The following is a 14,008-nucleotide window of genomic DNA, read 5'->3' as shown; positions in this document are numbered from 1 at the left end:
ACTATTCAATCTGACTGCATGAGATATTAGAATTGTGGATTATTTAGGCAGCGCAGTGGTGCATCGGTAGAGTTGGTGCCTTACAGCACCATAGACCCGCGTTCATTCCTGACATCAGGTACTGTATGGAGTTTGCCTGTTCTCCCTGTGACCTCGTGGGTTTCCTCCGGGTGCTCCGGTTTCCTCCCACTCCACCAAAGATATGCAGGTTTTTAGGTTAATTGGCTTCTGTAAATTGTCTCTAGTGTGTGGGATGCAAAACTGGGGTAACATAGAAGAAGTGCATGGGTGATCGTTGTTCAGTGAGAACTCGGTGGGCCAAAGTGATACAGTTGAAGATGAACAAAGACCGAGAAATACAGAGCCCAAAAGATTAAAATAAAGGATTGTGCAGCACTAATCAGTCTGTATGATGCCTCAAGGAACTGCAGAAGTTGGTTTACAATAGAGACACAAAGTGCTGGAGTAACTCAGCGAGTCAGGCAGCATCTCTAGGGAACATGGATGGATGACGTTTCGGGTTGGGGCCCTTCTTCAGACTGGTCTGGGGAGGCTTTAGAGGGGATGGGATGTTAGGGAAAGCTGAACTTTAAGTTTAAGTGTCGAATCAGGAACATCAAGGGAATGGATTAAATTGGCCGGGCGAGGAGAGAAGAGGGACATCAGTTCATGGGATCTGCTCTAATACTTCGAGCTCACGGGCCGACTGGACTTTGGACTTTGTGAAATATATGCAAGATGAATTTCACAGTGCAGTTGCATGTGTGACAATTAAACCACCATTGAACCATTGGCTGAGGGAATATCAAGTATCGGATACTGATTGAGTAATGAATGCTGTGGGCAGGGCCGTCTTAACGCATGGGCCTGATGGGCACTTGCCCGGGGGCCCCACGAGCATAGGGGCCCCATGCTGATCTGTGTATGTTAAGTGACTTGCAATAAATAAATACTACTTTAAAAATGTAGGTTCAATAAGTGCTTTTTTCGCAACATTTTCGGTCCCAGTGTTTCTCACAGCGATCTGTAAGTGCTTTTCGCAACAATGTAGCACCCTAAGTCCATCGCTAAGTGCTTTTCGGTAAGTGCTTTTCACCGGCACGACAGGGGGGGGGGGCTGGTAGGGAAAGGGGGGTGGGGGGGAGAGTAACGGTAGGGGCCCCAGTACACTGCTTTGCCCGGGGGCCCATAATGCTGTAAAAACGGCCCTGGCTGTGGGGTATTGAACAGGAGATTAGGCTTAGAAGCTGGGTTGGAGGATCAATCAAAATCCTAGCAACTTGACATCGAGGAACAGATTGGGTAGCAAGAGATATAAAATCAATCCTTTGGTCTCTCACTTTGAAACAAGTAAGAATGTAACTTTAAGTTATGTTGAAAACTCCATACAGAGAGCACCTTTAGTAGATTGAACTCAGGTCTCTGGTGCTGTAAGGCAGGAACTCTATCGCTACGCCCATGAATTGTCTCAGCACAGATTTTGTGGAGCACCATTCACATATTTCACCAAGATGACTCGTTAACTTTGACCCATAATCCTTGTTTTCTGTTTTGTAGTAAATTTGCAATCCATTTATTTTCTAGTCCGCTGACTCCACATGCTTTGATCTTAAACATGAATACTTAAGATGCCTTTCAAAGACACATGAACGTCCAAATACCATAAATCTATTGTATTATCTCCATTTGTTTTCTATGTTCTTACTGCAGTAAATTCAATGTGGTTGATCAAGCTTTCCTGCAAAATCAATTTTGATTGCTACCTCTATATTTTAAGTTTTTAGATATTTTTTCATCTACTTTTTGAGCTTATATACCGTTACCTTTACATCATATAAAACTAGATGGTTTAAATTTATTTTTCTACCTTCCTCAACCAGTTTTAAAATCAGTTTGGAAAATACATTTAATTCTCTGTAAACCTGACTTGTTTATAAATTTTCTTCCGCATTTCAATTTTGAGTATCTCCTTCTCTTCTGAATTATTCTTCAAATGCCATGCACAATTTGTAAATAATTATTATTTCTGCCATAATATGGTTATTTTGTGTTTATAATAATGATATAGACAATAGACAATAGGTGCAGGAGGAGGCCATTCGGCCCTTCGAGCCAGCACCGCCATTCAATGTGATCGTGGCTGATCATTCTCAATCAGTACCCCGTTCCTGCCTTCTCCCCATACCCCCTGACTCCGCTATCCTTAAGAGCTCTATCTAGCTCTCTCTTGAATGCATTCAGAGAATTGGTCTCCACTGCCTTCTGAGGCAGAGAATTCCAGAGATTCACAACTCTCTGACTGAAAAAGTTTTTCCTCATCTCAGTTCTAAATGGTCTACCCCTTATTCTTATTAAAAGTTAAGATAACATTAAAAGATCATATTAAAAGTTAAGATCTTGTATCAGTATTATAAGATTTTATACCAACAATTTGGAGTGTGTTTGAATTTAGAAAGTCAAAGCATTATGCCATTTTGCAATTAATTTCACAATCCAATAATTTCCCAACACCAATAGCCACATTGGTAATTTCATCATTTGAAAGCCAAAAATACTCTTAAGAGAATTAATAGAAATATATAAAGATGAAGAAAAAAAATTGAACATTACCAAATATTGGTTCTCCGTTAACCAGACAGGATAACAATCTAAATGATGCACGGATAAAAACTTGGCCTCGTGGGCATTCATTCATTATTACTGTGTCTTTTCAGATCCTCAAAACACAAAAGGAGGACATTACTGTGAATGAGCCTTTGGTGAGGCCTTACGACCTGAAGATGGGCAAACGTATCATGGTTGTATGCAAGTCACTTGTCTTAAATCTTCAGGCATGTGTCAATGAAATTGAAAGTGGTCTGCTGACTAATGTAAGCAAATCCTCCATTAATATTGAATTCAAGTCAATCATTTGTTATGTGTAAGATGATATACAGTTCTATGCTTCTGAAGCAGCACTTTCACCGTGTATTTTCTTTATTTTTATTTTTAATTTCCACTGCATTAAATAATTACATCTTCACCAATTACATTTTATTTGATTTCCACATGCTTACTGATTTGTTCTGATCCAACATTCTTAATACTGTATAGATGCTAATTTTGCAGTATAATATTACAACACTTTCATATTGTGCAAATTCTTGATCTGAGCTCAGCTGAAATGCCTATATGTGTCAACAATAGACTAACAGTTGTCAGGGGAAATTCAAGTCAAGAGTGTTTTATTGTCATATGTCCCGAATAGAACAATGAAATTCTTACCAGCAGCACAATAGAATATGTAAAGATAGTGCACTGTAAACAACATAATAAATGAGGAAAAAAAGTTCAGTGTGTATGTTTATATACACATACTCACAAATACTCATATATATATAGATCATATATATGTATATGCATGTGTATACACGCACACATACGTACACACAAAAAAAATTAAAATAATAATAGTGCAATAATAACAATAATAGTCTGTAGTTCAGTGTGTTTGAGGTTGTAGTGTTTAATAGCTGAATGGCAGTAGGGAAGAAGCTGTTCCTGAACCTGGATGTTACAGTTTTCAGGCTCCTGTACCTTCTTCCCGATGGCAGGGGTGAAATGAGTGCTTGGTCAGGGTGGCGTGGGTCTCTGATTCTGCTGGTTGCCTATCCAACCTCTCCAGCCCGGAGATCCATTCTTTGCAGAACTCTTGTCAGCAATTTCACGTGCAAGCTGCGATTGAACAAATGAAAAGGAACAGTTGTACAGCACAGTCTGTACAGGGGATTGCATTCCCAGAAGCAGGCTGTCTCGCAGTTTTCCTCATCCCAAACCGTGCCATCCGCATGTGCATCTGGCAATGGGAGTTGCAAAAAAAACCTAATTATTGGGTCATTTTACTTTGTCATACAAATTCCATGGGAGTATTCAATATCTCCAATATTTGGGTCATGAATTGTAAATTTGAGAAGGATGTGGAGTTCAATATTCCCAACCTTTTTAAAACTTTGAAGGGTAGCATTAGGATGGCAGTGTGATGTGCGACCCAAGTTGAAATCACCTCTGTGGACATTGTACTAGAGTTGGGCACATTTTCACCATGGCGAATTTCATGATGATCATGGTGAGTTCTTATTCACAGTCTGCCAAGTACAATAGGGTCACATAATAAAGGTGACGGTGGAGTCATACAGGAGCAGAGAGCCAGTGCCTTGAAGAATGAGCAAAACAAGCAGATAGAATCATAGATTCATAGAGCCATCCAACCTGGAAACAGGCACTTTGGCCCAACTTACCCACGCCGACCAACTTGCCCCATCTACACTAATCCCAACTGCCTTCTTGTGGCCCATATCCATCCAAACTTTTCCTATCCTTGTACCTATCCGAATGTTTCTTAAAGTTTGTGATCGTACCTGCCTCAATGACCTCCTCTGGCAGCCCGTTCCATACACCTATATGTAAAAAAAAAGTTGCTCTTCCAGGTCCCTATTAAAACCTTACCCCCTCACCTTAAACCTATGTCCTCGTGTTCTTGATTCTCTTAATCTGGGTAAAAGACCCAAAGAAAAAAACAAATCGTCCATTTCTCTAAAATTTGTACTTAATTGATTTAGATCGTGTGATATTGCTGCCAAGTTAACTACTTCATACGTAATTAACAACTTTAATTTTAATTACTTTTTGTGCAGATTGAACCATTTTTCATCAGTCTTGCCCTTTTTGATATCCGAGAAAACAGAAAAATATCTGCAGACTTGCACGTGGACTTAAATCTTGAGAGTGTTAGACAACTGGTGACAGGATCGTTGGCCTGGGCAGAAAATAGTGGGAAATGTATCGCTGTAGAAGAGAAGTCTGGAGAGCCACAGCTACGAGGATTTCCCGAAGAATGGTTAAAATACCCTAAGCAGGTAACAAGATGTGCATTCTGTTCACCTTCCGTTGACTGCCACATTCCAGCAGAGTGAATATGAGTTAATGGCCTGAAATGTCCCGGGAGAGATGAGACATTTGTACTCACCACCTGCCCACTGGCTAATCCAGCTATTACCTTGCGTGGAGCCCCTAATGAGAACTTCCGGAGTGAAGTTAGCTCCAACGTGACCTGTGACCCAGAGCCACAAAGAACCTTCATGTCATAAATCTTACAAAATTGTGTTGACAGAAAGTTAAGTCACATGTTCCACTGAACCAGCAGCTGTTAAAAAGGTTGAATAAATGTGCATTCAGAACCATTAACAAAACACAAGAAATGAAACGTACAATTTAGTTTAGAGATACAGAGCCGGAAACAGGCTCTTCGGCCTACCGAGTCCGTGCCGGCCAGCGATCTCCGCACACTTACACTATCCTACACACACTAGGGACAATTCACAATTATACCAAACCAATTAACCTACAAACCTGTACATCTTAGGAGTGTGGGAGGAAACCGGAGATCCCAGAGAAAACCCACGCAGGTCACAGGAAGAACATACAAACTCTGTACAAACAGCACCCATAGTAAGGATCGAACCCGGGTCTCTGGCTCTGTAAGGCAGCAACTCAACCACTGTGCCGCCACTGAAATCTAAAGAAAATGTTTAAAGCTTGAGAAAACTAGAAAGCACTTAAAATAATTAAATGCACACAAATTATCTCAATTGAAGAGATGCAAAGCACCGGAAAATTGCCACACTCACAACTGTTTCTCTCCAGTCCAATGAATGGAATCGCAAACAATGTTCCAATTTTATCATATGGCCAAAATTTCCTGCTTAAATTCTATGAAGCTACATGAAGTTAGCATTTCATTGTTAGATTGTATGAGGTATCCTTAGGAAGTTTGGCATAGCCCTGTCCTGATAGGCAAGTGACTGGTAATTAATTGTGGGAAATACTCAAGAAAATGTTTCTGTAGCTAAAAATCCATGCATCATAATTCATAGAAGCTTGCGTTTTCTGTAGGGTTACTTGTTATGTTTAATATATGGTATTCTATCCTTTGTACGTAGTTTTCAAACATTGCTGAAGAATATTACTTGTGCCTCAAACTTTATAACAGGTTTAAATTATAGACGCTATGTTGGCATTTAATTTCCAGAGCTTTCAAGTGTCTTGATGATGTGCTTTTTAATGATATCACGCTTCCAATTCCAGTTCCAATTCTAGTTTGTCAGAGTTGAAATGAACTATTGATAAGGTTAATCAATTTTCAGTCCCTGATCTCTGGTAATTGTCAAGGTGACAAATTATATAGTGAAAATAATTATTAGTTCATAAAATGAGAAGTTTCAATGCTCATATTTCTTACTGATAGACTAAATTGGAAATGAGAAAGCAAACATCATAAATTCTTTGTACAAGTTTGATATGTAGCTTTTAAATCAATGACTCTAAGCTCGTGCACAATAACGAATTGAAGCCGATAACTCACTTCAAATAATATTGTGAAGCAATGTTCATTCGCCTCTGGGAGCTGTTTAAATGATCCATAAAAAGATGATGCAGGCCTGCTTTTTCATACACACAACAAAAGTGGATTAAGGTCTGCCATTCTTCACAAGGCTGCGGCAGAATTAAACTGGACTGTACTTAAGGAGTTTATATTGTCCTAACTGCTAGGTGTTCAAGGTAGAGATGATGAAAGTGGTATGACTGACACATTTAATGCCTTTGATAACACAATACACTTTGCTGATGTGCTAAGATCATATTTGAAGGTGGAAATGTATGAAACATATACCTGGCTGGATTGTGCTGACAACGTGCTGGCAGTCGTGTGGAGAGCCATCGGTTATCTATAGTGCACGCGTCAGTGAATTGAATGGTTGAATTAAAAGATCCAGCATGGAAACAGGCCCTTCGGCCCACCGAGCCCATGCCGACCATCGATCACCTAACACTCACGCTTTACTACACTTACTAGAGACAATTTTACAATTACACCAAACCAATTAGCTTACAAACCTGTACGTCTTTGGAGTGTTGGAAGCAATCCCACAAAAGACTCACATAGGTCACGGGGAGATCGTTCAAACTCCATACAGACAAGCAACTGTGGTCAGGATCGAACCCGGGTCTCTGGCGCTGTAAGACAAGGACGCTGCTGCTGCTCCACCGTGGCGGCTCCCAAGGGTCGGGCCATACCACTACCGACCCCTCGGCACGGGAATGGACCAGTCCAGGGGGGCGGTCCGGTACTACATATATAAGGACAAGGTTTTGGGCGCGAAGTCATTCCAGCAGACTCGACCCGTCTGATAACCGTGTAATAAACCATAACGCCCCCAAAATACCAGGCTCCTTGCCTTTATTTCGGGCCTCTCTCGACGCGCTGTAAGACAACGACGCTGCTGCTGCTCCACCGTGCAGCCCAATTGAATGGAAGGTAATTGAATTAAAAGATACAGCGTGGAAACTGACCTCCGAGTCCACACCGACCATCGATCACCCATTCACTCTAGATCTATGTTATCCCACTTTTGCATCCACTTTTGCATCCTACCATGCTCGGGGCAATTTACAGAGGCCAATTAACCTACAAACCTCCACGCCTTTGGGATGTGGGGGGAATCTAGGGCACCTCAAGGAAACCTATGCAGTCACAAGGAGTACATGCGAACTCCACAGGGATTGCACCCGAAGTCAGGATCGAACCTGGATGTCTGGCACTGTGAAGCATCAGCTCTGCTGCTGCCCCACCATGCGTGCCAATTGAATAAATTGGCATTAGAATAGTTATAAAATAACTCCATGAACTTAACTCAGTGAACTTGAACTTATTTATTTATGCCTGAAGCTCATTAAAATTACTCATCTGTTTAGAATGTGACAGTTTTGCTCTTCACCTTTTTGGGATTTTTATGCGTATTATTAAAATGATGTGCCATTATTCTGCTTTGTTGTGCAACCTTTTTCCTATGAGAATGCGAAATTAATTTATGAATGATAATTTGATATGCAGGGCATTTTCTCTGTATCAAACCCACACCCCGACATCATGCTGGTGGCAAAAGTAGAAAAAATACTAATGGGAAGCATTCAAAGCTGTGCTGAACCCTACATTAAGAGTTCAGACTCCAGCAAGGTATGTATCCGTTCAATATCCATTCAATACTCATTATTAATGATGCATATTTTGATATTGTGAAATAATTTCACCATAAATGATTTCAGCAATGAATTAATAAACTGCTTTAGTGTTGTTTTAGATTTTTTTTAGATTTAGATTTAGAGATACAGCGCGGAAACAGGCCCTTCAGCCCACCGAGTCCGCGCCGCCCAGTGATCCCCGCACACTAACACTATCCTACACACACTAGGGACAATTTTTACATTTAACCAGTCAATTAACCTACATATCTGTACGTCTTTGGAGTGTGGGAGGAAACTGAAGATCTCGGAGAAAACCCACGCAGGTCACGGGGAGAACGTACAAACTCCATACAGACGGCTCCTGTAGTCCGGATCGAACCTGAGTCTCCGGCGCTGCATTCGCTGTAAGGCAGCAACTCTACCGCTGCGCCACCGTGTCGTGTTGTTAAATTAGTGCTTTTTCTAAATAAGTATCTATTTCCTTAGAAGGCTTAGGAAGTTCAACATGTCCTCAACAACCCTCACCAACTTCACAAATGCGGCACAGAAAGCATTTTATTGGGATGCATCACACGATGCTTTGGGATCAGCTCCATCCAAGTCCGTAAGAAATTGCAGAGAGTTGTGGACATAGCCCAGACCATCACACAAACCAACCTTCCTTCCATTGACTCCATCTACACTTCAGTTCACCAGCACAATCAAGGACTAGTTTCACCACAGTCACTCCCTCTTCTCCCCTCACCCATCAGACAAGAGGTACACAAGTTTGAAAACGCATACCTCCAGATTCAGGGACAGTTTCTTCCCAACTGTTATGAGGCAACTGAGCAGACTTCTCAACAGCTAGAGTCCAATGCTGACCTCCCGTCTACCTCTTTGGAGACCTTTGAATTATCTTTAATTTGACTTTATCTTGCACTAAATGTTGTAGTTTTATCCTCTATCTCTACACTGTGGACGGCTTGATTGTAATCATGTATAGTCTTTTTGATTGGATGGTGTGCAAACAAAAGCTTTTCACTGTATCTCGCTACATGTGGCAATAATAAGCCAAGCACCTAGTCATCTCAACATCTAACTGTTTATTTAAAAGATGAATATTAATGCCAAGATATATATAGTTGTTAATATTCTGACATATTTTCCCTATTTCTTTTTCAAGACTGCCCAGAAAGTTCTAAAGTCTAACAAGCCATTTTGTAATAAGTTGGCCAAGTACCGTATGCCATTTGCTTGGGCAGTGAGGTATGTGCGTTTTAGTTATAATCAAATAGATAACAAAATGAGAAGATGCATGTCAATTATTCATTTTCTTCAGTGATGGATCTGTAAACATTTTTCAATTGTTATTTTAGTTTTCAGCTGCAAAATCCAAACAAAATGTTTCATTTCCTACGCACTCGTGAAACAACAGGACTCAAATTTGCTTGTGCTTGAAGCAGCAGACAGCTTCTTTGTGAAACAAACTCCCCAATTTTTATTGACACTGTGACGCAATGGTAGATGCTGCCTTACAATGCCAGAGACCCCGGTTCGATCCTGACTATGTAGGTGCTCGTCTGCACAGAGCTTGTACATTCTCCCCGTGATCTGCGTGGGTTTTCTCCGAGATTTCCGGTCTCCTCCCACACTCCAAAGGCGTACAGGCTTGTAGGTTAATTGGCATGGTATAATTGTAAAAATGTCCCCAGTGTGTGTAGGATAGCGTTAGTGTGCGGGGAACGTTGGTCGGCGCGGACACGATGGGCCGAAGGGCCTGTTTCCGTGCTATATCTCTAAACTAAAAACTAAACTAAACTAAACTAAGCTGTGGTGAATTATGTTTAGAATGCACCACTGAAGGCCCCACTCAGTCCAATGACCTGCATAATGCTATGTCTTGATTTATTTATTTGTTTATTGGGAATTGGGCATTACTGACAAGTAATGTCTTGTCTTTTCAGAACAATTTAGGACAATAAATTTCAGTGCATTAGTGAAAATGAAATGTGCATCAGCAAATACAGCCACAATTCTTGTTAAATGCTTAAAAGCCGATCAATAGTTTTGACATTGGTTCATGCTGAATGATTCACATACAATTGGACATGGCTGGCATTACAGAACAATACTGAATGATAAAAAAGACTCAGCGGAACTTGATGTAAGCCTCATGACACTGTAGAAACATGGAATTGCAGATGCTGGTTTACAAAAAAAAAGACACAGGAGCACAGGAGTAACTGAGCGGGTCAGGCTGCATCCCTGAAGAACATGGATAGGTGAAGTTTTGGGTTGGGATCCTTCTTCAGCCTGATTGGGACCCTTCTTCAGACCCTTTTCTTTACTTTAGACTAGAGATACAGCATGGAAAAAGGCCCTTCGGCCCACTGAGTCCCTGCCGCCCAGCAATCACCCTGTACACTAGCACTATCCTACACACTGTGGGACAATTTACAATTTGACAGAAGCCAATTAACCCACAAACCTGTACTCTCATCATCTGGGTCTCTGCAGCTCTGTTTCTTCTCAACAGCATGTCCAACTCACATTTTCCGTCAGTTTAACGATTAAAAGTATTTTTAATCGTGCAGGGCTCTATCTATTTTATAATTGGAGCCATTAAATATTTTTTTGTGGTAACTCATAATTGACTATCATTGTCCAAAATTCTTTATTTTAATCAAGACCCTTTTTCAGACTTCAGAGTCTGAAGAAGGGTCTTGAACCGAAATGTTACCTATTCCTTTTCTCCATCTGCTGCTGCGGATGCTGCCTGACCCGCTGAGTTACTCCAGCAGTTTGTGACTATCTTCGGTGTAAACCGGCATCTGCAGTTCCTTCCTCCGCTGTTTATTTCAATCACTGTTTTGCTATACGCTTTACCTTTCAGATCAGTATTCAAAGACAATCATGGGACAATAGATCGAGATTCTCGCTTCTCTCCTCTCTTCAGGCAAGAAGCCAATAAGATGTCCACGGACGACTTGCTGAAATTAGTAACGGAATTCAAAAGGTCTGGGCAATCTTTACCTCGTTTCTGAAAACTAGAATATTGTGATTACTGGTGAATTATTTTCCTAACCTAATCAGATACTTTTTTTTTTTGCATATAGGGCAGACAAAATTAGCAAAGTACAGACCATACCTGGTAATCTTGATATATCAGTACAATCTGTGCCCATCGAACGTCCAAGTATGTGATTTATTTTCTTTGTTCTATTTTTAAAAGCATGTTTGATTCTGCATTTACTTTTCTAGCTATGTTTCAGTACCAAATTAAAAGAGGATTTTCCATCCCACATCAGATTCTGCACATACCTAGGAGTAGATAGAATAGATTAGATTAGATTAGACACTTCTAATGTTACATGTAACAAGTCACAGTGAGATGCTTTGGTTTTGCATACCTGAGGCATACAAATAGTAAAGGGGATCGACAAAGTTACAAAGTACCCCGTTTTTGCCACAAGGCCCCCCCCCCCTCCTCCACCCTCCTTAGTCCTCGACGCCCCACCCAACCCTTGGTTCCCCCTTAGTTATCGATGCCCCACCCCACCCTCGGTCCCCCTTAGTTATCGACGCCCCACCCCACCCCACCCCACCCTCGGTCCCCCTTAGTTCTCGGTGGCCCTCCCACGTCGGGGACCCCCTCTTTGTTCTCGACAGCCCTCCACTCCGGGTCTCCATTTGTCCTCAGCGGCCCCCCTATGTGACCTTGAGACTCTGACCTCCGACCTCGGGACTCCGACCTCTGACCTCTGACTTCAGGACACTGACCTCAGGACTCCAGCCTCTGACCTCCGACATTATGTAACTTTCTGAATCACCCAAGCTTTCCCTTTGTCTCAAAACTCTTTTTCAACTCAGGTGTACCTCCAGACTCAATCTTTCTTCAGGGACCTGGCTCCCAGTTGATTGGCGAGACCTTGTGCACAACAGGGTAATTCCGAGTGAAACCACCAAGCTTTGCCCCAACCTGCTTTGGAAGGTGCATTAACCTTGTATCCCGCCCGCCTCACCAGCTGTCAGCAGAATTGATGCTGAGAATGTGCCTGGCATTCAAAACCATGCTAAAGAGATGACCTATTAAAAAGCACTATTAAACTTCTTCAAAATAATTATTTAAGAATAAAAAGATGCAGATATATTCAGAACCTGTTAAGTAATTTAAATCAACCTGTTTAAATTTAAGAGAAAAAAAATTGCTTGTATCTTGAAGTTTGAAGATTACTTTATTGTCATGTGTACCGAGGTACAGTGAAAATCTTTTGTTGCGCGCTAACCAGTCAGCGGAAAGATGTACATGATTACAATCAAGCTGTTCACGGTGTACAAATACTTGATAAAGGGAATAACGTTTAGCGCAAGAACTGCAACGGATCATCTCCAGGTCAATCAGGCATAGGGAGTAGGTAGACACAAAATTCTGGAGTAAATCAGCGGGACAGGCAGCATCTCTGGATTGAATGCTGAAGAAGGGTCTCAAGTGTCGACCCAAAACATCACCCATTCCTTCTCTCCAGAGATGCTGCCTGTCCCGCTGAGTTACTCCAGCATTTTGTGTCTGTCTTCGGTGTAAACCAGCATCTGCAGATCCTTCCTATGCATAGTGAGTAGATTTCTTGGTCTGAGAGAAGGAATTCTGCAGAGGTTTGTGTCTCTGGTTTGGTTTCATGCAGGGTGCATTTGCTCCCAGATCAGTGATCAGCTACCAGCAGTTTGGAGCCACTACTCATGTTCATGAGACCCCCATCTTCTGCTCAGGTGAAAGCAGACGGTCAGCACAAATAAATCACAAGATTTACTGCGTGAAGACAGTGTGGACGGAAATATCTGGTAATCATGTGCGTTCCACAATGTCTCCACTTTTAGAATTTGTGACCTATGGGGAACCATTTCTCTTGTTTTGTGTATTGGAGATGCCTGTGGAATAAATCCTTCACTTCTGTGTTCCAATAACCATCAGTCTTTAGCCTTCTCTTCTCAACTCTTTTGTTCAGGTTTTCCTGAGCTCTGAGCCCACAAGCACTGCCCTCCGACCACACTTTCACCTGATGTGGCCTTGGGTGCAGACTCCCATTGGGATCCCAGCTGATTTGTAAGCTTGAGTAGAACAGTGCAGCTCAGGGCTGCTCTGACAGACAATCTGCAAGGCTGTTCTAACAGAGAGGCTTTGGTAGCCACTGAGACCCCATCTCTCACCCACTGTTCCTGACCCACTGACTGTCAATAGTCAATCGTTTAGTGTTAAATACGCAGCATGGAAACAGGCCCGGCAGCCTCCTGAGTCCACGCTGACCATTGATCACCCTTTCACACTCGTTCTGTGTTACCCCACTTTCTCATCAGCACACTAGTGACAATTTACAGCGGGCAATTAACCTACAAACTCACACATCTTTGGCATGTGGGAGGGAACCCGAGCACCCAGAGGAAATTGATGTGGTTACAAGGAGAACGTGTGAACTCCACACAGACAGCATCTGAGTTCAGGATGGAACCTGGGTGTACAGCGTTGTGAGGCAGCAGCTCTACCGCTGTGGTAGGCCTGCTGTGCGGCCCTCATACCTCATTCAGGTGTTTGAATGATTGTGAATGTCTGTGGCAATCAAAAGCAATTGAACCAACCTGCTAAATCAAATAAGGACCTCTGCTAAACTCTTTCCCCGCAGCTCGTCTCGCCTATTCAATGTAAAAGGACTGCTGTGCCCGTGCCAACTTTAATGTATTGGAAGGAAATGCAGATGCTGGTTTATCTGAAGATGGACACAAAATACTGGAGTAAATCAGAGGGCCAGACAACGTATCTGGAGAAAAAGGATGGGTGACATTTTGGGTCGGACCCTTCTTCAGACTGAGAGAAGGGTTGTCTGAAAGAGTTTGAAGAAGGGTTCCGACCCGAAACGTTACCTATCGTTTTTCTCCAGAGATGTTCAGAAAATTAATAAAAATTAATAAACAG

General features: G+C 42.0%; 1 protein-coding gene across 6 annotated transcripts in view; it reads left to right on the top strand.

Annotated features, from left to right (window-relative positions):
- Positions 1-14,008, top strand: part of dock10 (dedicator of cytokinesis 10) — a 237,631-nt gene that overhangs the window by 143,635 nt on the left and 79,988 nt on the right. For all 6 annotated transcript variants that reach the window (XM_078410849.1, XM_078410845.1, XM_078410848.1 and 3 more), the window contains exons 11-16: positions 2,715-2,870; positions 4,674-4,895; positions 7,931-8,053; positions 9,227-9,309; positions 10,937-11,059; positions 11,160-11,239. In XM_078410849.1, the coding sequence (XP_078266975.1) occupies positions 2,715-2,870; positions 4,674-4,895; positions 7,931-8,053; positions 9,227-9,309; positions 10,937-11,059; positions 11,160-11,239 (787 nt within the window). The remainder of the gene's footprint in view (positions 1-2,714; positions 2,871-4,673; positions 4,896-7,930; positions 8,054-9,226; positions 9,310-10,936; positions 11,060-11,159; positions 11,240-14,008) is intronic.

Source organism: Rhinoraja longicauda, chromosome 13, assembly GCF_053455715.1.
Source record: "Rhinoraja longicauda isolate Sanriku21f chromosome 13, sRhiLon1.1, whole genome shotgun sequence".
NCBI lineage: Eukaryota > Metazoa > Chordata > Chondrichthyes > Rajiformes > Arhynchobatidae > Rhinoraja > Rhinoraja longicauda.
The sequence above is the reverse complement of the archived record's forward strand: the minus strand, read 5'-3'. Positions and strand labels throughout refer to the sequence as shown.